At 45.4% G+C, this 25,671-nt stretch overlaps 2 protein-coding genes and 1 long non-coding RNA gene across 3 annotated transcripts in view; 2 read left to right on the top strand and 1 right to left on the bottom strand.

Moving 5' to 3' along the window:
- The window catches only part of SIM2 (SIM bHLH transcription factor 2), a 61,598-nt gene extending 58,185 nt beyond the window's left edge, over positions 1–3,413 (bottom strand). Inside the window, exon 1 of the mRNA XM_086765274.1 lies at positions 3,203–3,413. Coding sequence (XP_086621400.1) covers positions 3,203–3,377 — 175 coding nt within the window. The 5' untranslated portion in view covers positions 3,378–3,413. The remainder of the gene's footprint in view (positions 1–3,202) is intronic.
- LOC147602255 (uncharacterized) lies at positions 1,809–3,723 on the top strand. The gene is made up of 4 exons (XM_086765287.1): positions 1,809–1,920; positions 2,544–2,817; positions 3,347–3,461; positions 3,622–3,723. The coding sequence occupies exons 1-3, from the start codon at positions 1,909–1,911 to the stop codon at positions 3,400–3,402; spliced, it is 342 nt and encodes a 113-aa protein (XP_086621413.1). The 5' UTR covers positions 1,809–1,908; the 3' UTR covers positions 3,403–3,461; positions 3,622–3,723.
- A 2,500-nt stretch (positions 3,724–6,223) lies between these two features.
- On the top strand, positions 6,224–9,625 carry LOC147602254 (uncharacterized). Its single transcript, XR_015257537.1, has 3 exons — positions 6,224–6,960; positions 7,681–7,811; positions 8,136–9,625. It is a non-coding gene; the product is annotated as an uncharacterized LOC147602254 (long non-coding RNA).
- The last annotated feature ends 16,046 nt before the right edge of the window (positions 9,626–25,671 follow it).

Here is a 25,671-nt window from a genome sequence, read left to right as displayed (position 1 = left end):
GCGATTTATTCTCGTGTCTCTTTCTTTCATTTGCTCATTTTTAGGAGGAAAAAAAAAAAAAAGGAAAAGAAAAACCAACACTAAAAGCCAAACCACCAACTGACAGTCAAGATAGAAGAAGTCCCGTGGTGTATTTTTGTTCTACGGTAATAAATGCCTTGGCAAAAAATCAAAACACAAGAGAAGACGATCTTACAGAGCGGGAGCGCGGGGGAGGCTGTAGGTTGCTGTCTCCTGGACTTCTAATTCATGAATCTGAAGGTCAGAGAGAAACCGCATGGCGAAATCCGCGATATCGGAGCACGAAATTGTGCCTTCCAGGGCTTGGGCTTTGAGAGGGGAAAGGAGCTGGAACATAAACCTCTTTTCACTGTCACTCCTTTGAGCCTGATCGAGCTCCTCCGCGGGGGCATCGGAGAGTTCAGACCTAAATGTGCATCTCCGGGAAAACCCAGGCCGGGGTGAGTAGGGGGAGAACTGTCTGAACCTCCTTTACAAGCCCCGCCGAAGCTTGTGAGGGTCTCGAACTCTGCCTAAACTATGTGTCAGCTCGTTCTGGAAATAAAGCGGGTGGGGGAAGCCATCCACCGGAGTTTTCAAAAACACAGCCCTCTCTCTCTCCTCCCCTCCAGTCTAGACAGAACTGGAAGCCGGTTTTATAGCTGGACAACATTTCTGACAACGCTGGCTGCGGCTACCCCGGGCCTAGCAGGCACGCTGAAGGCCTCTCAGACCTGTGTGTCGTCGTTTCCCCAAAAAAACCTGCGGGCTGTAGGAAGTAAACTGCCTTGGGCCGTAGCGGGGTGATGCCTCGGTACTGGCCGGGGCGGCCTGGGGCGCTGGACCCGCGGCGGCGGCAGCTTCGGGAGTGACTCCCGGGGGACCGAGGGGGATGCGGCTCCCCCTGCTCCGGTAGCAGAGGCCCGCGGGTGGCTGTTACGTGCCCACCTTTACTTCAAGCCTCAGGACCTCGGATATGTCCGCCCCTACTCCCACCTCGGGTCCAGCAGAATTTAAAATGCCGCTCAGGGCAGCCCTCTCGGGCTGCTGAGCTGCCCCCTCTCCCTTCCCAGTAGAGACAACTGGAAACCATCAGCCGAGTATGGGGGGGAGGTGGGGGTGGGGCGCGGAGAGGATCCCGTCTCCTTTCTTTCTGCAGACAAATCCCGAGGGAAAGGGAAGCCAGGGTAACGCGGGGCCATGTGCCGTCGGGCAGCTCTTCCGCAGCCGGCGGGGGCGCGGGGGCTGCCCGCGGCCGCCTCTCCTCGGCTTCCCCCCCCCCCCCCCCCCCCCACCTCCTCCTTTACTTTCCACCCTCCCAGCCACTGAACGCACGGCTCGGGAACTGGAGGCCGTTATTCCCCCGGTCTGTCATCCCTGGCTACGAAGCTTTGGTTTTAAATGTATTTCCATCTGTACTTAAGACGATGAAAGATCAGGAATTCGCCGTATGCATTTAAACGTTGCTCTTAATAAGCAGAGTGTGCGGAAGCGCACGCCCGGCCTGTTTAAGGAAGACAGACACATAAAACACACCCGAGCTGTGGGTATAAACCTGCTCTCGGGGTCGCTTCTTGCTCTTGAGGATCAGTAGGCGCTGGAAAAGCAGGGACACACCCAGCAGCATCACGAAACCTGCCGCTTTTATTTCCTCCTAAATCAAAGCTATTCGGGGGCATGTTCCCCAGCCAGGGCAGGCGAGCCCCCCCCCCCGCCCCCCCAAATCACGATGGGCTGTTTCTCACCGGGAAATTTCCCGATGGTGGGGGGTAATGGCTGGAAATAGCAGAGGAGCAGCGCCTCTCTTCCACTTCCTCCGCCGGCTCGGCGTGCCTCCGGGGCGCAGGCTGAAGGAGCCCTGGCTTTTCATAGCAGGGCCAGTACTTGCTCCCGAAATTACTGAATTAGATGACCGTAACGGTAAGCTTTTCTCGGTTTGGGAGTGGGGTTTTTTTCTTCCAGTCCTCTCAACTTTTTTTTTTTTTTTTAATTTGCAGCCTTTTAGTAAAGCTCCTTAGAAACCGTGAGGGAGAGCAGACCTTCCACTCCGGAATTAATTGTGTTAATTCCTTCATCCCCCCCCCCCCCCCCCTCCTCCTTTCGTCCGAAGAGGCACAAACAAATGACAAAGCGGGGAGCTGGGCTTTATTTAGCCACCCGCAGACACTGGCCAGCGTTTCATTTCACGCCTCCCGTCAGCTCGGCGGCCGCACGAAAAGAGCGGGCAGGGGTAGCCCGGCGGCTTCCAACGGCTGCCGACCGGCTCCCTCCCCTCACCCAAAGCGGTCCCAGCCCTGCGTCCTTTCGGCGCTCGGGGTGCAGAGGGCCCCCAGCCCCGCACGGCCAAGGCCGGGGGTAGCGGGGTCCCTGCCCCGCTCCGAGGCAGGTTGGGCTCGGACTGGCCCTCCCCGGCCCCAGAAGGCGGAGGGGGCCTCGCCGAGAAGCCGCCGCGCCTTATTTCCCAGCCTGCTTCCCTACCTCCAGAAAACTCCAACCAAACCAAAATAATAACACCCACACTATCTTTTTTTTCCCCCTCTCAGGCCGTGCAGCAGCGCCGTGCCGAGGGGCCTCCCCCGGGGGTCGGAGCCGCAGACTCCGGACAAGGCGGAGGCAAACGGAACCCGCTCTCTTTGGGACGACCACCCCCCCCACTACCACCACCCCGAGCAGACGGAGCTGAACCGGCAGCAGAGGAGGAGGGAGGAAAAGGAACGGGGGGGAACAACCAGACGGCTCTGCCCCCTCCTCCAACCCGCCGCCAGCCCCCGGCCGGGGTCCCCTCGCAGCTCGCACCCCTGGGCACGGCTCCCGGGGGTACGGGGGGCCCGGGAGGGGGTTCGTCTTCCTCTGGGCGGCCTGGGCGAGCTGTTTTGGTGTTTAAAGCCTCAGAGGACCTGGAGCTGCCTCTCGCAGCCGCCTCCTCCGCACGGCACCCCCTCAGCAAGCCTTTCCCCGAAAGGGCAGTGCAGCGCGGGCTCTTTCCTACCCCCAGCGGCTCGCCCCTCATTTGCCACCTGGGGCTGGGACTCCTGCAAACAAGCCCCCTTACCACCCGGGACGTAGAGGCTGATGCTGGCTTGTCCCGGGGTATGCGTGCCCCCCTCCCCATCTTTCAGGCGGGGGTGCTGCCCCAGTCCCTCCTGCGCTGGCCGGGCGAAGGAGCGGAGGGTCCCTCCCGGGGACCCCCGGGGTGTTTTACCTTCGGGGAAGACGGCTCGCATTTTCAGGTAGCTGGTGGTGAGGCGGATGATAGACGCCTTGTCCAGCTGGGAGGTGATGGCCGAGGGCAGGGGCAGGAGTTTGGCCAGTTCGTAGAATTCTCCATTTTCTTTTTCCCGTCTAGTCTTTGCCGCGTTCTTGGATTTTTCCTTCATCGCGACTACTGCAAGGCGAAGATGACACTGGCATATTAGACCTGATTCTTCCGAATTGCAGGGGGCATGGATCTCGGCTTCAGAGTTAGTATTTTCGTTTAAGGAAGGGAGAGAGGGAATTCACCCAAATCAATTCAAATCATAATAATAATTTAAAAAAAAATTAAAAGGGGAGGAAAAAAAAGGGGAAAAGGGGAGGGGGAAAAAAAAAGCTAAACCAACTAAACAAAAACAACACCAACAGAACTGGTGCGAGCGCAACCAGGACAGGCAAGCCGCTCAGGAGAAGGCAGTTCTGCTCTGCCCCGTCAATATCTAGCGCTTCGAAACCCAGAGCGAAAGACCTGCGCGAACCACGGTCCTCTGCCTGCGGCTGGAATCGGGTCTTCTCCTCAACGGGGAGCAAAGCACTGGGTTCCCTTCACCGAAGGATTTCCTGCACCCAATCCTTCCCCATCTAACAATAATAATTAAAAAAAATAATAATTAAAAAAAAATTAAAAACCGAGCGTCCACGCAAGAAGTTATTGGGCTAAGCAGTCTGAACCATTTTTGGACGTTTTGTTTCTTAAAAAAAAAAAAAAAAAAAAAAAAAAAGGAAAAGAAAGACGGCGCCGCTCGTTTAACGACGTGCGAAAGGATCTGGTCCCGGAGGCCGAGATGCCGAGGAGCCGGGAGAGGCGAACCCCCGCTAAACGCCGGTCAAAGCCGGTGCGGAGGGGGAGCAGAGGGCTGGAGCGCTCCGAAATCACAAGCTCGCATTTCCTCTCGGCGGGCGGCGGCTGTGGTCCTGCGGCAGAAAGACGCTTTCCTCCGTCCCGGAGGGGCTGCTTCAGGGCCGGGAAGCTGGCAGCACCGAGCCCAGCGGGGTGGCGGGGGAGCTGAGTTGAGGGACCGGGGGGCTGCCGGCCGCGGGGCTGCTCCCGCCGCTCCGGCCGCTGCGCCCGGCTCCAAATGCAGTTCTCATGCGGAGTCAAATTAAAGGATCCGTTTTCCTCGGGACCAGTGCCACTTCAGCGTTGTCTCTTTCCAAACAAGTCCGAGTGCTGGCAGAGGCGCGGGTTTGATTTTGTTGGATTTGTTTATTGTTTTGCTTCCCCTCCTTTTAAAGAAAAAGAATTTGCAAGATCAGGAATTGTTTCCGTCTTTAATTATTATTTGTCACATATTTGAAGAGCAAAGCGGTGGCTCTCTCCCATAGACGTGCCTTTCAAAGGCGAAGAGAGGGTTTGCTACGTTCACCTCCCGCACGGAGCAGCGATCCTCACCATACGGCAAGGATGGAAGGTGAAATTCCCCTCCTCGCACAAATCCCAGCCGCCACGTTCCGCACTGATATCCGTTTTTTTTTTCCTTTCCCTTTTCCTTTTTTTTTTTATTTTAATTTTTTTTTTTTCCCAGGGGCAGAAGGAGCTCTGAAGTGGACCTCTCTGTTAATTCTTTAGCAAAGGCTGCAGAAAGCCAAGAAAGCCTCAAGAGGGGAGGGGATAATGTATCTGTGACGTGTCCTCCCGCGCAGCGCCCTCCGAGGGACCCAAATACAGAGGAGCCAGAACAGATCCGCAATTAGCACTTTGCGACGGGACGAGAGGCCGGGGCGGGGGGGAAGCCGGGGGTGGGGGGGAAGCCGGGGGTGGGGGCCCTTTGCTGTGGCAGCCCGAGCCGTCTCCCCCTCCTTCGATCTCCCTAAGCGAAGACCCGCGCCCCCCTTGCCCCGTATCCTCCCGTATGCCCTTGGTGCACCGGCCGTGACCTCACGGCACCGAGGTGGGGGGCACCCTTCGTATCCCCACCAGGCACCCCGCTGCCGGCGTGGGCCGGGGCACGGACGTGCGTGGGGCCGCAACAAGCGCGGGCCCTCCTTCACGAGACCCACCGCACCGCCATTAACTAATCCGATCACTTTCCCCTCTCTTTTTTTGCGCTGGGTAGAAAGAAGAAAATGTACCCGCGTACGCATAGATGTGTGCATACCTTATACACACGTGCATATGTACATATAGCACACATTTATACTATATATTCACATTATACATATTTCACATATACATTACACTTATCTGTATATACATGTACGCGCACGAGTACCTTTACAAAGGCACACACATACATATATGTATTTATAGGTGGTCCCCCGCACTGCTGCGTGCGTGGAGAGGGGAGAAGCGGAGCCGAGTTCCGCGGGAGTAGGCGGGCGCTGCCGATGGTCCTCGCAGCCCCCTAGCTCTCCCCCCCGACCCAATCAGCCCCCCGACGTGACTCTCCCGCTGCCCGACGGGCCGCCGGTGACCGAGGCTTAACCCCGGGAGCAGCCGAAGCGGCTTCCCCCGAGGAAAGGTGAAGGAAACATCCCCCGCCGGTTTGCCGGCGCCCACAGATCCCCTTCGCTCCAGGCTGCGGAGACCCGACGGCGGCCCCACGCGCTGCAGCGTGCACAAAGCCGGGCGCCGCGGGATTCGTGGGGCTGTGATCGCAGGGCTCGGGGCCGCTTTTTGCAGAAGGACGATGCCCCGGGTCCCCCGTCCCCGCCAGCACCACGTCGCGAGCGATCATGCCCGGCGGGCTTTTAACGCGGGCCTGACCCGATGGCAGCCCTTGGCCCTCTGATGGTACCCCCGCGCTGCTGCGAGGGGTCTGGGATCGCCCCTTTGCAAAACACAATGCACCGGCTCTTAATACGAATCCCCGGGAGAGGCCCGGCCGGCGGGGCGAGTGTGTTTGCTTAAGCTCGCCCGCCCCTCCGTAATTATCCTATTACACCAAAAAGGGCCCGGCCCGGCGTGGCGGAGGGAAAGGGCACGCTCTTTCACCTCCACGCCGCCGGCGGAGGCCCCGTCTGGGCTGGCGGGACTTGCGCGCTTCCCTGCGCCGGCAGCCGCGGCCCCGACTTCCCCCCTCCCGGGAAACAGCAAGCAGGGGGGCTGGGGCAATTTCTGCCTCTGCTGCTCAAAATGTAGGGCAAGGAGTGTGGGGTCGGGGAGCGGCCCCCCGATGGCCCCCGGGCCTTGTCTGCACGGCCTCTTCTCCCATCCCGTCCCAAATCAGCCTCCCCCCTTCCCCGCTTCCCGGCTCAGGTACCCGGTACCGCGCCCGTCCCTTAGCTGGGGGAAAGAGGCTTTCGCAGGGAGCAGAACGGGAACTGGGTCCCTGCCCCGCCGTCCTGGGTGGGATTTAGGCTAAAGCCGGCTTCCAGGTCACGGAAACCTGAGCGAAACGGTTGCAGAGGGCAGCGTGACCCGCCTTCCCCTCCCGCGCTGCCCTTTTTTACCCGCAAAATAGGAGCAGCCCCGCACCCCTCTCACGGGGACCCTCGCCGCGGGCTTGGGGACGGCAGGTTAAACCCGCCGCCGTATTTTGCTTCTGACGGACTCATGCACCGGCTGGGACTTTTCGCCGAGTAAAACAAACTAAAAACCAGAATTCACCTACAAAGAAAAAAAAAACCACCAACAACAAAAAAGCCAAAACAACAACAACAACAAAAAAACCCCCACCAGTCGAAAAGAAACTTCAGCCTTTCGGGGAAATTCTTAAAATTCAATCCAACCTCCGCTCGCCGCCGAAACTGGACTCATTAGCAGAGGTAAAAAAATGTATATATATATATACGGGGAAAGAAAATTATTTTTATATATATATATATACCTATGTGCAGAAAAATAGCTGTATTTCAAGGCAGGTCCTAACGGGTCGGACACAAGAAGCTCCGCGATCGCTAACCCATAGGAGGAAAACGTAAGGGACATTTCTGTGTCCCGTAAACAATGCATAGGGACGGGCGGCCGGGTCTCAGAGGCAAGGGAGAGGGGAGAACGTTGGGTTTCCCACAAATGACGGTGGCTTGGAGAAAGGGCAGGTTTGAGAATGTTTGCGGCGGAATCCCGACAGAAAAAAAAAGCGAAATCACGCTGCTATGAGGGCGGCCCAAACCTCTCGAAGTGGATTCGCAAAATTCTACTCGGTGAGCCCAAGGTGGCTGCAGGGATTTTCGGAGAAGGGCTTCCCTCTGCCCGTTTTTAAGAAAAAACCTCACGCCAGGGACGAAAAGAAATAGGAAGGATAAAGAAAACAATTTAATATTGAAATATTCGGATCGTATTTTCACTGGTACACTGTTGTTGAATCATAAATCGCGCGGGCACGCACAAAAAGCACTGTTATTTAACAACCTTTTTCCTTCGAAGGGGGAAACTCTTCACCGAGTGGGAGGTAAAGGGAGAGCGTTTCTTTCTCAGGTGGGCTGTAATGCGGGGGTATATTTCGCTTTTTTATTTTTTAATTTTTTTTTTTTTTCCCCTCAAAGGTTGAAACTAAAAATGGAAAATAAAGGGGAAAATGTGTGGGGGGGAAAACCCGAAACTAAAAAAAACCAACATCACCCCACAAAAAACTCCTTCGGCAGCTCCGCTGTCGCCGGTCGCGCATCGCCTGGAGGTATTGGGACTTTCGAGGTTGAGGGGGGGTGGGGGGGGGGTAGGCGGGCCTCTGCGCGCCCCGCGGAGTACGGAGAAAAGGGGAGAGGTTGCACGGGTGGGCGACAGGGGGGCCGAGTCCCAGCGTCCCGCCGCGGAGGCAGGCGTGCGGCGGGGGCTGCTGGGCGCGCAGCCCACGCGTGTCCGCGAGGGACTGGGGGCAAGCCAGAGGGGCTGGTTGTGCGGCTAGGCTCTGAGGAGAGATCCCGGGGGAGGCGGTTACGAAGGAGAAGCTGAAAACGAGGGGTTTAACGCCTTTTTTTTTTTTTTTTTGGTAATCCTGAAGCAGAGACAAACAGCGTCCACCGGGCGACAGCGACGGGACGGCGGCTGCCCCGGCCGGAAACCCGAGGCGGGGGTTTCCAGGGGGGCTTCGTCCGCGGTTTGCAGACATTGACCTGTTTCGGTGGGAAAAGAAGGGCCCGGGCAGAGGCAGGGGTCAGGCCGGGGCTTGCCGTCCACCCGCGTCCGTGGAAGCGGTCCTGGTGCCACCCGGTCGGCTCTTGAGACTGCCACCTTTGCAGGGCCATGGCTTTGGTTTGTCACGTTGGCACAGTTTTTCCGTGTTTCTCGGTCTCGTACCCTCGTGTCCAACGGGTCCAGGCTGGGGAGAACAGGGCCAAGGGCAAGCGTGGGGCTTAACTTTTGTGTGATGTGCTCAGCTAACGTATTAACTGTGAGAAATACCACCGAGTTCCTCAGGAAAGAAAATATCATCAGATATTTTAACATTTACAGGCTGCAACATCAGCATCGGTATGAGCTCAAGAACTAGCAGCGCTTATCGTCCCCGGAGGAATCCCTTGTATTTTTTTTTCCTGTAACTACTGTTCCCAAGTGTGGATGGATACACACACACGCTCACACACACAAATCCTATAAAGACTAATAAAACAGATTCCTCCGGATTTGTTTAACTTTCCCTGGCACCACAATCTTACATTGATATTCAATGGGGTTACCAGTGTGCATGAGGATTACCAGTTAAGCACAGACCGCAGGATCAACCTTCTAGAATGCCACTTGAACATGCCCTTACAAATAAGTAAGGTAGGAAACATAAGCATTGACGATACGATTAATTTGCACCGAATACTTGAAAGGGAAAAAAAAAAGGAAGTTAAATCGTGGTGTTCGAATTATTAAACTATGCAGAATTGAGGCCTCCGGTTAAGGGGGATCGTTTTCAGCTCTTTACTTGAAGCTGTGTTACTGCTATTGTCCAACCTTTGCTGGCCACATGGGACAACGTTTGGCAATTGGACAGAACATTATTTCTACTGGGCATGAACTGGAAATATCCAGCTGGGGTGTGGATCCCATTTCTAATCAGAGCTGAGGGATGGAGAACCTGATGCTCTTTCTCATTACACAGATAGTGTTTTTAGAGTTTGTCAAAAGCAGCTTGAGCTAACTACCCAGAAAAATACCTGCTGGTTAAAAATGAGATAAGAGGATTTTGTTTTTCCTTGGAACTAGTAAATTCGGGTTTTTTTTTTTTATTTTATTTTCTATCTGTGGTGTAGAAAGGGCACAGAGTGTACCTAACGTACAGTGCCTGCACAAAGCAACATACAGTGAAAATATAGGCATGGAACACTGCAGAAGCCGTCAGAGTTGATGGACTGGTCCAAATGGATGACATTTGCAAAAAATATGTCTAAGTTGAAAACACTGCATGTTCATGTTTGGGTCAGGTTTTCAATTTCAGTTTTCTAAGGAGAATAAAGTTATTTTGTTAAGGCAAACTTGTTTCTCTTTTTTTTTTTTTCCATCTGGACCTGTAATTTGATGAATTTTATGAAAGTGTTTTGATAAAACTCAGATAACTGATACCAATTATGATGCTCAAACTTTCATGACCAAATGTTTGCTTCTGCTAATATAAGCTGCAAACAGTATTTCTTTTGACTAGAGTAGATTGTTTAAAAGGTGAAAGCTGTCCTTGGGAACAGGAGAGGTAATGTATCAGTCCTAGGGAGGAAGCTTCTAGTCTGAAGAAGTAGGAAAAACCTAGTATGAAAGGCACACAGTGGAGTGCTTTTGCTCCGTTTGTCTGAAATCCTTTGAACATCATTAAAGTCAATGTAAGTATTTTTATTTACTTCTTTTTAAGTTATGTTCAATGGCTTGAACTAGTTTTCTCAGTGGCCCTCAACTTACATGAATAGTGTGACTAATCTAGTGGAGATGAGTAATGGATCTGTGAGGAATAGAGGAATTCTGATGCAAAAACATCGCTCTGTTTTTTGGTGGTACTTTACGCTGCTTGGCATTCAATATATTATATAATGGCTGTCAAAATAACTTTGGTAATGCTTTATGGTAAAGTTTATAAATACTTTAGTCATGATTTAGAGATGATGAATGGAAAACACTATTTATACATAATTACGTGATGTTTTACTGTGTTCTAAGCACATTCATAAGCGAATGTATATGCTTTTGTTAATTACCATACTTTTGATTTGTTGTAACATCCTGATCCAATATTTTGCATTTCTCCAATGAATGCTCTGTAACACATGTAATAGCTTATTTCTAAATAAGCTTGTACGGGCAAAGAAATTTAAGTTGAGATTAATCTGTTCACATGGGACCGGGACTGTAGTTGTTGCAAGGGAGAGGGAATGGAGAGGGGAAGCAGAGGTTCTAGTGAAGGTTGCTTTTGCGAACTTAAGACCTCGGCCCTGCAAATGAATGTGCATCAACCAACTCTCTGAGCCATTTGCTTAAATACAATTAAGAGCAGAATACTTACAGCAGTGCAGCCTCAGCAAAATGCGACAAGGCACTGAGAAGAGCGGGAAGAGGGGGTCTGTCTCCTTGCTATTGTGCTGGAGCTGATTGGGAAGGTTTGGCATGGGGATGGGAAAAGTGGGGATTCGCAAGCTCAGCTCTTGGGGAACTGGTGGTGTGGTTTCAACGCATGTGATCCCTTTTGGTTTGGAAGGCAGAGTGGAGAACATCCTCATACCATGATATCTTGCTTGAAATGGGTTGCAAGTCTCCCAATCTTCATCCTTACAGAGTCAAGGCTCTGTGAGTGTGTAAGTGAGCTGACTTCACTGAAGGCAGAAGGCAAGACGTGTTCCTTGCCTCTGCTCCTGTCTTTCCAATTTAAAACCAGACAGTTGTTTTCTTCTGGCTATCATGAGCTTCCCCAGTAGGAGTGAGATTGAAGAGTTATGCCACTTGGACAGTAATTGCCACAATGCAATTATATTTGATGCTGAAATTTTTTTTATAACATCCCGCATGGGGATACAAGGCATTTGCTTGCATTGATAACTCGCCCCTCAACAAATTCATACCAGCAGGTTTTGCAGCTGAACTGCTAGTCAGTCAGCACATGTATCTGAAAGTGTAGCTACTCTCAGTTTGGGAACTTAACTGCTGTTACTCATTATTATTTCCAGCTTTGGCTGTAACTTAACATGCCTTTTTCCTTTTGTCAGGGTTTGCATGATTAAGGTTTCCATGTTTTTATTTAGGGAACTTGCAATATGTTCGCTCTTAACTGAACAAAGATGACCTAAGTTCAGTCTCTGTTAACATCAGAAAGATACTCAGAAGATACTGCCCTCTAAAATGATCCATTTGACCTTTAGACACTGATCCTGAAATTTGATCCCCAGGACCCACCGATACCAAAGAGTTAGACACTTCAGTCACTGGATGCCATTTGAATGTGCTCTCAGTTTCAGAGCTCAAGGCCAGCTCCAGGAAGGGACTCAGGAAGAATGCAGATGCTGAAGTCTAAAATGGGAATGCTGAACACTTCCACTCAGTTGCTGGCTAATTATGGATATATCCAAAGCCCAGTTTTCATCATTTCAGCTCCCCAGACACATCCCCAGTTGTACCTCAGCCTCGGCAGGGCAGAGCTAGCATCGTACCTAGTGCAGACCCAGGAAACAAGTATTTTTCTGCTTCTCTCCTTTGATCTGTGCCCAACACAGTCAATGAGCACACTGTGAAAATGCTATGAAACCTTCTTCCTCTCCATGATCAACAGGAGAAGATGTCCTCATTTTATGCACAGGATAGATCAGTCAGATATGATGGTGAAGATCCAGACTCAGTTCCCTCTTTTGTCCAAACAGATTCAACTGCAGGCCTTTTGTCTATGAAGAGTATGTTAGAGGTATCAGACCACTGTCCACTTGTGGACACACTGTGTGTGTGTGTGGCGTTTTCTCCTACTAAACTGACTTCGTCATGCATAGAAAAATCAAGACTTACTGGAGAAGGGACAAACCTCTGACATGTTTTCAAAGGGTTTTTTGTTTGTTTGTTTTAAATTTATATTATTTGGGAACAGATGTTGCACACAATGCCGGACTCCCTTCTCCCAGCCAATTGTCCTACCAAGCAGACTAGGGTAATGTTTTTTTTTTCCCCCTTTTCTTTTAGCTTTTCTAGGCAGAGCAGCCTGATGTGAACAGGAGCAACAGTGAGTCTCAGACCCATTTATATCCTACTGTTGTTGAAAAGATGGAGATAAAAGTTTGAACTTCCTCAAAGGCAATTGGACTTTCTCTTATTTCATGAATGCAGGACCACTGTGTAGTATGGCAGGAAGATGAGGAAAATAGGTGTTCTGCTCCCAGTCTTTTAGCCTAAACAGTGTTGTTTCCTTTTGCTTTTTCCTCCTAAAATCCCAAAATCAAATACCACCCTCTCAACTCCCCCCCACCAAAAAACCCCAACAAACCAACAACCCAAAAAACCCACAAACCCAAACCCAGAAAAAAAGAAAAAGTTAGAAGAAAATCCAAGTCAGGGAACCTCATGGGGAGGAAGATGCCTGAGTCTGAGGTAAGAAGACTGTAAGAACCAGCCTGCTCCCCTGGCATCTCTCTCATGGCTAGCTTACATATTTCACTGCTCAGCTCTTCGGAAAAGTCCAGTCCCGCAGCAGTTTAGGTAGCTAACAATGAGTTTGTAAATGATGCTAGGATTTTCATTATTTACAAGGAGCTGAAACACTTAGCTTTACGTATCCAAAGTAATTTTTTTTTTAATATTTTCCTATCTAATAAAAATAAGAGAAATCTGTTTTCATGTTGCTGTGGAGCAATATGGCAATTACTCTGTTGTTTTCTGGTCCTACTTACTAGGAGTTTCCAAACATTCCTGAGATCATCAGTTTTCATATAACAATCTCCATACAACCAGCCTCAGACATATAAAATTCTTGGGCTTAAGTCTCCCAAATGCTGGCCACTGTACTGCAATGGAAAGAAAGATACCACTCGTTCATCCCTCCTTCTCCCCTCATTTCCAGAAATGCAATGTATTTATTTTCTGAGAGAAGAAGACGACAGATTCCCTCCATCAACAGAAACTGGTACATGCTATTGTGTCCAAACACCCCTTTTATCACTTGAATGGTTTCAGAAAGTCTTTTGTCTCTTCACCTCCTGCCTTCCAATATAAAAATCAAGTTCTGAACGTGCTTTTCTCCTCTTTCCTTGCTTTTGAACTCAAAATCTTTTCTGTATATTTTTTTTTTCCCCCCAAGCTTTCTCTACTTCAGGGTTTCTCCAGCACTGGAGACATGCTATTAGCATACCTTGGGAAACCTTCCTACGATGGGGATTGGCAGACAACTGTTTACCCTGAATAGATTGCAAGTATCGGACAGTGCAAATACTCACAGTGGGATTGATTACACCGATGTCTCTAACACTCTGAACACACGCAGCGTGGACTAGATAGTTCAAAAAACCAGAGAGGATCTTAGACTGAGCCGAATATTTGTGCAATTAATACAAGATAAATATTCTCCCAACTGCCTACTCAGTGCTTTAGTGACTGTTAGAGACCCATCGCTGAGGAAGTTTGTACTCTAATTCCACAACTATGTGGGATTTCAGGCAGGTCAGTAGGACAGACTTTAAACTGAGACATATAGAAGCAAAGTGAGGGGAAATAGGATCATGAAGAACGCAGGGAGCATTATTTATCATGAATGCCTGAGAGAATCAGCTAGAGAGCCAAAATGAATTTAGGGGGAGATAAAGCTGACAGATAAATCTTCGGCAAATCGAAGATGAGAGAACAGCATGATTGGAGAAATAAAATAGATGTGGTGATGATAGCTGCTAGAAGAGGAGTGAAGCTCTGCAGAAGTTCAAACCCATTTTCAATAAGATGTTTTATCTCTGGGGATTACTCAACCAGAAACTACAACTCCTCTGAGATATGTCTCAACACCAGTAAAAATGCACGGGTCTGATACTGCAAACGGGGTTCCTGTGAAGAGGCTAAACTCCTCATGAATCAACATCACAGTCTTCAGTATTAACATGGCTTTGGGTCAGTGGGGGCTTTTTCAAATGATGTAATGTTTGTAACTCGATATCCTGCTCCATAATCCTAGTGAGGACAGAGATGTTGTGGAACCAGGCCATACTGGAACGATCTTTGCTTCTCTGTGGACTTTTGGTTAAATGGTTTAATAATTTCTTAGGTTCAGCACCTAGGACACATAACTTCTCTCAAGAGACGGGTGTTTACTATTTAGTGAAATCAGACCTGATGCTGAAATATTAAAAAGGAGAACTTCAACCCTGCCTGCCTCTGTTCTGGTCCACCACAGCTGTACACTTTCAGTTTTGATGTCCTCTATTTTTGTAAACAAAACGAAGAAAATATTCAGACTGTGTATATACATCTATATATGCATATGCTTAACATAAGACTTTTGATATCTTGATTTTAACAATAAGGCAAATTAAAGAAGGAGGTTCAACTCTTAACTCTAAATTTCCTGGGGTTTGACATTAAATCAAATCCTTAAGGCGATTTTACCTTAGTTTTTTTTTGGGCACAAGTGTGTGATTTATGCTCTCATTTTATTACATGAACCTTTGTCTCAGTACTACTTGATTTAGTCTACTAATGGCTCTCAGCTGATTTTGTTTTAGTATCTGCAAATTTTTGCACATGTAGCTAGACAAATGCAGCGCAGGGGTAAATGAAATGGTGTAACTTAGTGAAAAAGCAAGTTACTAAGACAGTAAGATTTTAACTGCTGATCCAAAACAGCTCTGCCTGTAAACAATGGATCCTTGGTGTTTACTGTATATTATCTGTCTAAATACAAGGATTACTATTTCCTCTGGTGTAGCAACTGGCTGGAGGTTCTCACTAGTAGCTGTTATTAGTAGCAACGACACATTAATTGAACTTCACTGCTTCCAGGTGTGTGGCACACTCCGGGGTCACCCAGTGCACTACAGTTTCATGTGTATTCAATTACTGTAGCATTATGAAGGAATGCAACATGTCATGCATTAAAATGTCAATTACCACTTTTTATGGGATAGCAGGTAAAATAAACCAATCAGCTTTTCCTAGCATTGGTTTTGTCTGCTTGGTTGCTGTAAGCATCCAACGAAGCATTCCTTTATCCTCCCCTATGCAACTGAAAGATAAAGAGAAAAGCATTTAGAAATTACAGCTCACTCTTAGAAATGGCTAGATTAGTTGTGTGTAAATGAGTGTCGGATGGATCATGCGGTGTTGTTATTAGTGACACATCATAGAATCATAGGATGGTTTGGGCTGGAAGGAACCTTTAAAGGCCATCTAGTCCAACCCCCCTGCAAGGAGCAGGGACATCTCCAACCACATCAGCTTATTCAGAGCCCCGTCCAGCCTGACCTTGAATATTTCCAGGGACAGGGCACCCTGTTATGAATGAATCAGCAACGGTCCACCTCAGTGATTTGGTCTGAGCCACTTGAGGTCATGGGCACAAACTCTCAAGTGTTTACAGGGACACAAACCATCTGACACTCTGCCCTTTATTGGAGTCAGCAGTAGCATCTTTGCTAGAGCAGATCTGGATGAGCTCAATAGGCTTTTCCAGCACTTTTTACAGTGTAAGTGTTCTCCCCACAGATACTCTAGGGAATGGTCCCCTCTGAAGAGAAATGGCTTCTTTTATCAAGGAGTTTGTTGTCCCCATGAAGGTCTCTTTCCCACTGCCCCTTTAAATGTGGTTATGTTGTTGGGAGATCACTTCAAATCCAACCTTTTGGATTAGATGGAAGGTGGAATCTTTCAAAGCAAATTTTAGCTAAAGGAGGTGGAATAAAAAATATCCTTGCAATATTTTTATTGGGGAATATTTTCACATCTCTAATTATGTGCCATGAAATTTCAATGCTCATGGTCTTTTCTGGTAAAATATATTTAGGATCTCTTCTAAAATTATTTGTTGGCTGTGAAGTTGAGTTTAAGGAGTGAATGATTACCAAGCTGCATGGATCATGTCATGGTCAGCTGAATATTTATCAGCAGCATTTTATTGTGTTGTTGCTTAAGCCACAAGTCATTGTTTAAGCCTTACATTAGTAAGATTTGTAAATGTATCCTCATAAGGATCAAGATGAGTAAATTACTAAATGAAGGTAGGGATTGACTTAGAATTTAAACCGTGGAGCTCTTCAGTCTGTTTCCATGGACCTTCTTGACCTTGGAAGATGGCAGGGGTAGAAATTTCTAGAGTGCTGGTGAAGGCACTGGACCAACCTCCTGCATTGATAGCATCCTGAAGAAATATTGTAAGTGTTCCTAACTGGGTCTTTTAAAACTTTTGTAAACTATGGATTAAGGGAGTGAACCTTTTGTATGGAAGCCTGGGAACAGCGGGAAATAACATGGTCTAAATTAGTCCTGCATTCATGTGTGATATATTTTGTACCCCATTAAATTTCAGTTGAGTATGTTTCCTGCAACTACAGGAGACTTTGCCTGTGATTTTTGAAAGTAATTTTGAAAGGCATCAGGCTGGGCTTACACACATGCAGCAAACCCAAGGTTAGGAAAAATAACTGAATCTGAGTGCCTTAGTTTCCCCCACATTTCTCTGCTGGAAATGTGCTGTGAGAAAGTATCATCCCAGGGAGATTCCTTGTCTGTCATACCAAAGGCACGTGGTAACCGGCTACGTTATGTAGAGCTCAAATTAGGAATAAGACAATTTTTACTAAGGAATATGATAGATTTCCCATAACTTGACACCTTTAAAATTAACCTGGGTGGGTAGATACATAGGATGTTTATTCAGAAGTCCCAAGTCTTATTTCTAGCTCTTCAAATCACATACCACTTCCATGAGACTAAAACCAGACAAGTCACATGCATGGCTTCCTGTGGCCTGGATCCCACCGGAGATTCAGGGAGATCTCTGAGAAAAAGAATATAAAATTTTAATGATCCCTTCTGATCTCAAAACCCACAAAATTGTCCCAGATCATGCAGGAAGAGGCTTACTGAGTTCAAAAAACACTTTTTCCCAGTCCCCTTTTTTAGCCACAATCCCATACAATACCTAGTTGCCTGTTGGGAGAAAATACATAAAAGCTAAATAAATATGTCTTGCAAATTTTAGACCCAAAAAAGTTTTAAAAAGACCCCCAAACACAGTAACAGTTCTTTAAGTCTCTGTGAGTCAGAAGAAAATTTATTTTAATGGGTTCTTCAAAAGAATGCAGACGTCTGAAGAATTGTGTAAGTCCTTTCTGCTGTGAGCAACATTTTCAAAGACACAACGATAAACACACATTCACAATATATAAAAATATCTGTACACATACACATGTATATAAATACACATATGAATGGTTATATAGAAAATTAGGTTGCATATCATTACTTTAGAAACAGCATAAATGGCTCTTTCTGATCTCTATCTTTGTGAAAAAAAAAAACCAAAAAACAAACCTCAAAACAAACCCCTTATCAAATTCCAGATCACACAGCATTTAAAAATGAAAGTGCAAAATATGGACTGTGACTGTGTCTTATTTATAAATACGTGCTATTAAAAGGCAGAATGTGCACTTTATTTTCAAATTCAATACACAAGGGGATATTGTTTTAAGTAGACATTCGAAGTAGCTCCCTGGAAAGATTAATTCTTGAAATGAATAATAATATAATTTGAATAGTGCCATTGAAAGGAAGGCAGTTCTGAAGCACCCTTTGGCTTTGCGCAGTCATCGTGAATTCTTTGATGCAATTATTTATGACTGGCACAGATGAATGATATGACACAACACGTTGCCCTGACGGGGAGCAGAAGACAGATAAACCTCTATGGAAAATGTTCACGTCCTCTTCGTTTAGGTGTTTAGCCTAGACAGATGGGAATGTGGGTACCTAGATGAGCCATCAAAGAGTGACATGCTTGATTCCTCAGAGCACCTACACGAGGGATTTTGCCTGGGCTTTTGTCTAAGCCCCTCTAAAATACATGCCTCCCAAATGATGAGAGCCTCTCTCCCCTCAGTAAAATCTCACCTTCTCATTTCATTCATTCCAGCAGAGAAGTTTTTCTGCTCCGTTAAATATCTATTCTGTCATTGTGTTTTGGGATAAGACCGTCCATCCATTAAGAACTGGGCACAGGCAATTTGGATGAGAAATGGTAATGTATTTTGTACTCTGTTGACTAAGGTTTCCATGCAGGCAGAATACTCCTAATTTTAAGTGGTCTCACTGACTGCTGGGACTGCTGACATGATTAAAATTAAGCGCATGTTTGAGTCCCTTCCTGAATCAAAGTTTAAACGAGATTCGAAATGGTTGCTTGACTTTACATCACATTAACATTAGCAATTTCCTGGCTATTGTTTTTCTTCCCCCACAGTGGTGACTTTTCCAAAATAGATCCCTCATCTGACTGTAAAGGTAAATGAAAATCAGGCCCATTAAATTTACTGTCTGTAAAACACTAATGCCTAACAAACAGTATCTTTACATTTAGATGGCATTTTTATCCTGAGGAATCTCTAACCACTCTATAAAACCTGACCTTGATCTTGAAGCCACTTATGTACGTGAGCAACTTTATATGGCATATTGAACAGGATTACATAGAGAAGTAAAATTATCCACAAGCTTAAGTGTTTACATATTAAAGACCTTACTGTATAAATGTCACTCTGGACAATTGTTATTAAGATTGTAGTTTATGCACAAACAATTAATATCCTCCAATTCAGCCAAGTTTCTGAAACGCATGTCATTTACTGTATACCAAGTAATGTTTCTTTTCTGCATCCTCACAACTGTTGCCTTCCTCCTTTTAAAGGGATGCAAGTAATTCCAGGATTTATTGGCAATGGTCACAAGAAAAGTGTTAATGAAAATCAGTACCTCAAGTCACATAAACCAGGCATCATTTACCATTTTCCATGTTACATTCACAAATCTTGTAAATGTCAGATTAAAATTCCCTAAGCATATGGTGACATCTGGCTGTTTTGCTAGATTTCATAGTCCTATTATGTTGACTAATCTGATGAAAAGGTAAGTTGACCAAACTCATAACAATATTACTTATTACTATAACTACTATAAGTTCTCCTTGACTGCAGACTCTACCTAATCTCCAGAAAAGACGTTCTCATTTAGAAAGAAGCTCCTCTCAGGATGTCCTGATTTTTAATTTTTTTTTTTAAGTTTTACAACATTCGCGCACTTGGCAGTTGCTCTTGCCCTTATCTTACAAACTACTAAATAACTCATCGGGTTTTTTGAATTGCAAGTTATAAAAGCACAGGATTTAAAAGAATCTCTTGTATCAGAAGGCTGGGCCTTTTTTTTTTGCTGCAGGCACTTCCATTACGTAGCCTTTTCACAGGCTGACCATGCTGCAGCTTAAATGCAGCTTGGTAACTTTTTAGCTCATTCGCAATCCCTGAATCCTTTTGCCAGTAAATGCCTGTCACCTTCCAGGTACAAGGTGACAGCATATTGACAGGGGATACCGTGGTTCCTACATGCCAGGCTCAGAGGGTATTATTGCCTTGTAGGCTACTACTTAAATAAACTTTAAAGGAACAGATTTCTACATATTGTCTTTAGGGTCCTTTAGCAAAGTATCACAACACCATACCCTCCTGTTAAAGTCCTGAACATGCTGTAAAATCCGGGTTGACGTACTCAAAAGAAGTGTCCTGATGAAGGTCAACTTAATAATTTTAAAGCAAGATATAAAAGAGAGATTCTTCTCTCTTATTTCTCTCATTCATCTTGACACTTGACAATTCTGCCTCTCCTAGGGTCAGCATGGGATTTGCTGTTTTACTCTTGTTGGACAACACTGCTTATGGTGGGAAAGATTCTGAGATTAGCAGCTGCTTTTGAAAAACAAATACCCTTCCCTCCCTCTCCTTCATTAGGTCAGTCAGTCTTTTATCCAGCACCATATATAAGCAAAAGAATGCCACAGTAGCAGAAAATATTCTGTACCAAATATTTGTCTTACAGAAATTCAGTGGGATAGAATTTGGTCATTATTTAACTTGTATAACTTAGGATGCAATGAACACCAAGGGCACTCGTGCTTTTATTTTACTAAGCTATTTTTAAATAATCTATTTTAATCCAAGAGAAAATATTTGATGTGAATGTATTCCCTTTATTTGCTTCAGCAGAAAAAAATATTTGTCAAAATTATCTGGAAAAAATGTCTTCTTCACTTTCCTTATATTACATATTATTTCACACACCACATAAAATACACTCATATATCTGGAGGGCTCTGTCTGTATTCAGAGCTGATACATGTGTTAGATACTGATTATTCTACTCAAGCACTTCTCATTATTCTATTTAAGTACTGATCACTCAGCATGGTCTGAAGATAAGATAAAAATCAGCTTTATTTCTTATTCTGAGAAAAGCTGACATTAGGATCAATAAATCCTGACAGAAGCTATTAACATTTTAATGAGTTACTCAATAATATTCTAAAGATGTGCTGGCAAGTCAAGCCTCCTTTGATTAAGGACAGATTTCTTAGACTACTGTAAATATATATTTCAAGGTCCAGAATGCAAAGCTGTCACTTATCCATCAAGAAAAAAGGGCAAAAGTCATGACTAAAGAAGCTGAGGAAGGGGCTGTCCACATGATTATGATGATTACTGTACATGATGGAACTTTTTAAAATGCCATTCATCTTAACCAAACAAAGACAAATATTAGTCATGGGGTTGTGTGTTTGGTTGTCATACAATTGAAGAAGCGCCCATGACTTCCTCTTACAACATATAGAAACCCCACAACGCTGGGAGCAGTTGGACACGTCTATACATGGTTGAATAAAACAGCAAACACGGGCAGTAAGCCAGGTGAATGGGAAAGCAAACTCTGCTAAGCCTCAAGAAAAAGGCACAAGGGGCCAACTGGGTGAAATATACTTGTCCAAGGGTGAATTTTTCCCTTTTTCCCTTTAGACTGCGCGATTTAATTGCACTAAAGTGGATCAGGATTTGACCTAAAGGAGAGATGTTACCTGACAGAGTGTTAAACTTTACAATAAATCTGTTGTCAGGATCCTGCTATTGAACATAATGTCAATAGGTTACAGGAAAATCCTGTCTAGGTTGCCATGCTTACAGAATATTGACTTGAGTGCAACATTTTAATAAACAAATATGAGTCTTTGAACACAAAGTCAGTCGTGACTTTCCTGATGGATGCAGTCCAATACACTCCAAAGTACTGCAATAAAGCTGGGCACAGCAAAGGGCTGTAGGGTCTTCCCATCAAGACACAGGAGAAAGCTGGGTAGGTCACATAAAATCCCAAGGAAGTAATCCCTGTAAATATGAACATGAATCATGAAACCAGCCAAAAAGAAATTTGTGTTATTAGATAAATTCCTCCTTGGGCCTGCCTTACTCACAATGAAAGCATTCATTGGTTTCAGTAGGAGGTATTGCTCTGAACATGAGATGAAGCTCATCAAAATACAGAAGAAAAAGGCTTCAAACACAGGAAGGGCAACAAAATGCTCTTAAATATTTTATGTTATTGATGATACATTCCTTGAAGATACTTCATGATGCTCTGACACCTGAGCTTCCAGTTTGCAATATTAAGAAACATGCATTTGTGATCAAAAACTGCAAAAAAATCCAAGATAGTCTTTCCGCACCAGCAGGTGATGCCCAAAACATGGAACTGAAGCTCTGGAGGTTGATGACCAGAATACATATTGTTCCTAAAAAAATTAATTTAGATGAAGTCTCAGAACTGTCTCATCCAGTGTGAATCACGGCAATGCTTTATAATGAAAAAGACTTCCTGCAAAAGACAGCAAGAAAAAGGAAGAAAAGTTAAAAAAAATAGAAAATTTAAATAGATGACCTATTCTACACAAGATTATCTTTTTTTATAATTGCCCTTATTTATGGGTTTAAAATGCTACTATATGAAAATGCTCTTCTCGTTCATCTCTTGATAAGTTCTCACAGCCATCCTGCTCAGAAATGAGGAGCATTAGGACTTCACAAGCAAGCGGGTCATGCAACTGTTAAATGAATTGGACTCCATCACACTGCAGAGGGAAATATTCCAGATTTCTTCTCTTTGTGCTTTCTATATGTATTATATATAGTGTGTGTGCATGTGCATAAACAAAACAGAAGAGATTCCAGGATTCCAGAAGCAAAATGAATAACGTTGGTATTCATAAAAACTTTCAACAACTGAGGCTTTGTTGCAATCAAGTTACTGTTGGCACTCACTAATAGACATGACATTTATTTACCTCTCTGACGACCTCAGTGCCTCATGACATAAAACAGCATTTATGGGACTAAGCCTTAAAAACAAAACCCCTAGGAGAGTCATGAATGCCACTTCAGTATATTGGGCAGGTGACAAAGGGATGAATATTGCCCAAACCCATTGATACACTCTTATTTTTTCTTTATTTTTTTTGTAACTTTAGTCAGACATTCATTGCATATAAATATCAACAGTCAGGAGTAACTTCATACACAACTGTATTTTTTTAATGACTGTTTTGACTGAAGGGATTGTCTTGCAGTCTATGCATGGACAATGCTGAAAATTTGCTTGGTGAAGCAGGATATGTTGTAAAGATTGCTTATTCTTTTTTTTCTGTTGAAGTTCTTGCACTGAATGGGATAATCCATGTCATCCAAAGGTGAGGACCCAGTCCAACTTAGTGTAGAGACTAGATAACGTAAAGTTCGTCCTCAGATAATTTTTTAGGTGCATAAAGTCTTCGAGCCCCCTAAACCCTTCGTCTGCAAATGGCCAGAAGGGTTGCCATCCCTGCAGAGCTGTGCATGTTGGGTTCAGGCCCTTACTAGGAGCTACTGGATAATTTTATCCAGTACAGGCATCATGAATAATGTATAAGCAAGCCTAAGAGCTGGGATAAGTCCCTGTCTCTGTGTTCCCGTGTGAGGAGCCCATGCACCTGATTAGAGCATCAGTGTCCTTCTTAACACAATGACTCTTGAAGGCTTTTTGTGTGTGTGTGACCCAGCAAACAGAGGAGTGCCCAGCCTCACCAGTAGCTCTGTCACTAGGGTACCTTCTTGCAAGAGCCTTGAACAACCCGTGTCCTGAGAAGTACTTTAGCTGCTGAATTAGAGGACAAAAGGTTATTGTGATGACTGTAACCTCTTGCTCTTTTTTAGCCTGTGTTAAAAGAGGAGAGTGACCTCTTGCTACGTTGTTGAAAGGGACAACAGCCTGGGTTAAGAGCCTAACCTCTAAAAGAAGCAAAATGTGTGACATGCTGCTCTTTAAAGCATTTCTCACTAGCTGATTTGTGTGAGTCCCCACTCAGCATGCTGGTTGCAACAAGTCCCAGACAGCACACAGAGGAGTCAAGCGTGTAACTAGAGCTGGACCTGAACCACGAGGCCGGGAGACAGGAGCACCTACTCTCTGTGGACCTAATCTCAAGACCCAACTCAGATGTCATTTGAGACATGCAGGTTAGATTCAGTTTTGATGCAAATGGATTCGCATGGCTTTACTGAAGCTACACGGATATGGATAAGATCTTGTTTCCCCTCACAGCTTCACAGCTTCTTGTGAAAGGCACGTTTTTCAAAAACATCTCATTCTCTTCTGAGGATGTTTCAAAGGAGATGAATTAAAATCTTCCTCTTTCATTTTTTTTGAAGATCTCTGAATCAGATAGGTCTAATTTATCCGTTAAAAGTAAAAAAAAAAAAAGGCAATTTGAAATAAAAACCCAATTCCTATTGTTGTTAACAGACTTTGTATAAAGGACTTCGAAACTCTAAAATATTTAACAGATTATTATATTTATTTCTAGGTTTTTTTTCCTAGATATTCTTTCAATTTTTTTTTCTATTGTTCATTCTAATTTTTCTTCACAGACCATACTTTCTAGATCTCTGGCTATTGACATTTCCATTTTGTAAATTTCCTCTAATTGACTCCTTCTGTGATGTAGAGAATGGATCACCTCCCTACCCTGCAGGATCTGCTCCCGTCTAACTCCTGGATGGCATTCACCCTCAGCAGAGTGGCCTATGGCTTATCTTATGACCCACTATAACAACTATGTCTGTTCTTAGAAAGCTACCATTTATTAACTTGTTCCCTATTCTGCACCTGTGCCATCCCCGCATAGCACTTTTCCCTCATTCTTACTGAATTGAATATTTTTAAATGCTATTTCTCCGGTTTTTAGCCATCATGTAGGGTTGAAGTTCATTCCTTCACTATTTACAGATCTTCCCAAACTGGAGTAGATCTGCAAGTGTGGTTAGCACACCCCTCGTTTAACACCCAAGTCAGTAATGAAAATACTAGTACCAGGTCCCAGGACAGACTGCTGCAAAACATCCTCAGCACAGCCTCTCATGCCATTAGTGACCACTGACAACTACTGACGAAGTATGTTACTCCAAACAATTTTGCGTGCCACCTTGTGAGAGTCCCTACTGTGTTTTCTCCTTTTCCAGTCTTCCACTGCATCAGTGGTCTTCCTCAAATGTCCCCTGTCTTTAGCTTTCATATTCTGTTCTGTGGTCTTCCATTTGTTGCTCATGTAGCACCCTTGCTGCTTACCACCCCCTACTTGCACCCTTGCTGCCAGGTTTGTAGCTGGAAGGGGAATTTCTCTCCCAGGGATCAGACCAGCCAGGAACACCCGTCCTTTGCTCTTAGCAGCATGAAGCATTTTTGTAAAACATTCTGGGAGTTACAAAGACATTTTGTGCTATTGCAGGGTCCTCGGGCAGAGGCAGTATGCTTGATCCTCTTCTGCCCTCTTCCTGTGGCATAGAAACAACTGTGGGTTTTTGGGAAGAGGATCTAGATTTTTTACAGTGTTTCTGGTAGAGTTTAATGCCTTAAGGTTGGTGCATCAAATCAATGCCCTGTGCACTCTTTCAGAGTGGACTTCTGTTGCAAGACGCAGGACAAAGAAATCCTTTCCGGCCTGTGTTCCTCTGCACTAGTTATTCTTGGTGCCCCACGTGAACTGCATTTGTTTTATGCCTTGACCTCTCTGATTTCATCACTACATGCTCATGTTGTGTTTCTGTGAATTACCTGATTTAGTTTCTAACTTCTGTACACTCTCTCCTTGTGTTCGAGGCTCATGAAAAGAGCTCACAATGTAGCCATCTTGGTCTTTTCTTCACCATTGTTCCGTTCCTTTCACAACAAGATAATTTGTTGATGTGTTTGCAATACCATTTCCTTAAGAATCCTTTCCATCCTTTGAACCAGTTTCTTGGGCATCAGTCCTACAAAGTCTCTGACTTCTGTGAAGTCCACTTTCTTGAATGGATTCATGGTTTCTGTTTTGTTGCTCTTCCTTCTCCTTGATTGTAAGCTATGTCATTTCAGTCATCCTTAATCAAGTTAACTTCTGTGTTGAAGTTCCTACTCTGCAGTTAGAATTGCATGAGAAAAAGCTTCCTTTCTAATACCTTTCTTCGTTCAGAATACACAGATTAAAAAGAAAATGAATAATACTGCATTCC

Source organism: Chlamydotis macqueenii, chromosome 1 (assembly GCF_036417535.1).
Source record: "Chlamydotis macqueenii isolate bChlMac1 chromosome 1, bChlMac1.mat, whole genome shotgun sequence".
Classification (NCBI taxonomy): Eukaryota; Metazoa; Chordata; class Aves; order Otidiformes; family Otididae; genus Chlamydotis; species Chlamydotis macqueenii.
This window is presented reverse-complemented; position numbering and strand designations above follow the sequence as displayed.

What these genes read in the sequence shown, in the direction of transcription:
- LOC147602255 (XM_086765287.1), top strand. An exon ending in CCTGGGCACGGCTCCCGGGG is followed by an intron (nt 2,818 to 3,346) that starts GTACGGGGGGCC and finishes TTTCCCGTCTAG; the next exon opens with TCTTTGCCGCGTTCTTGGAT.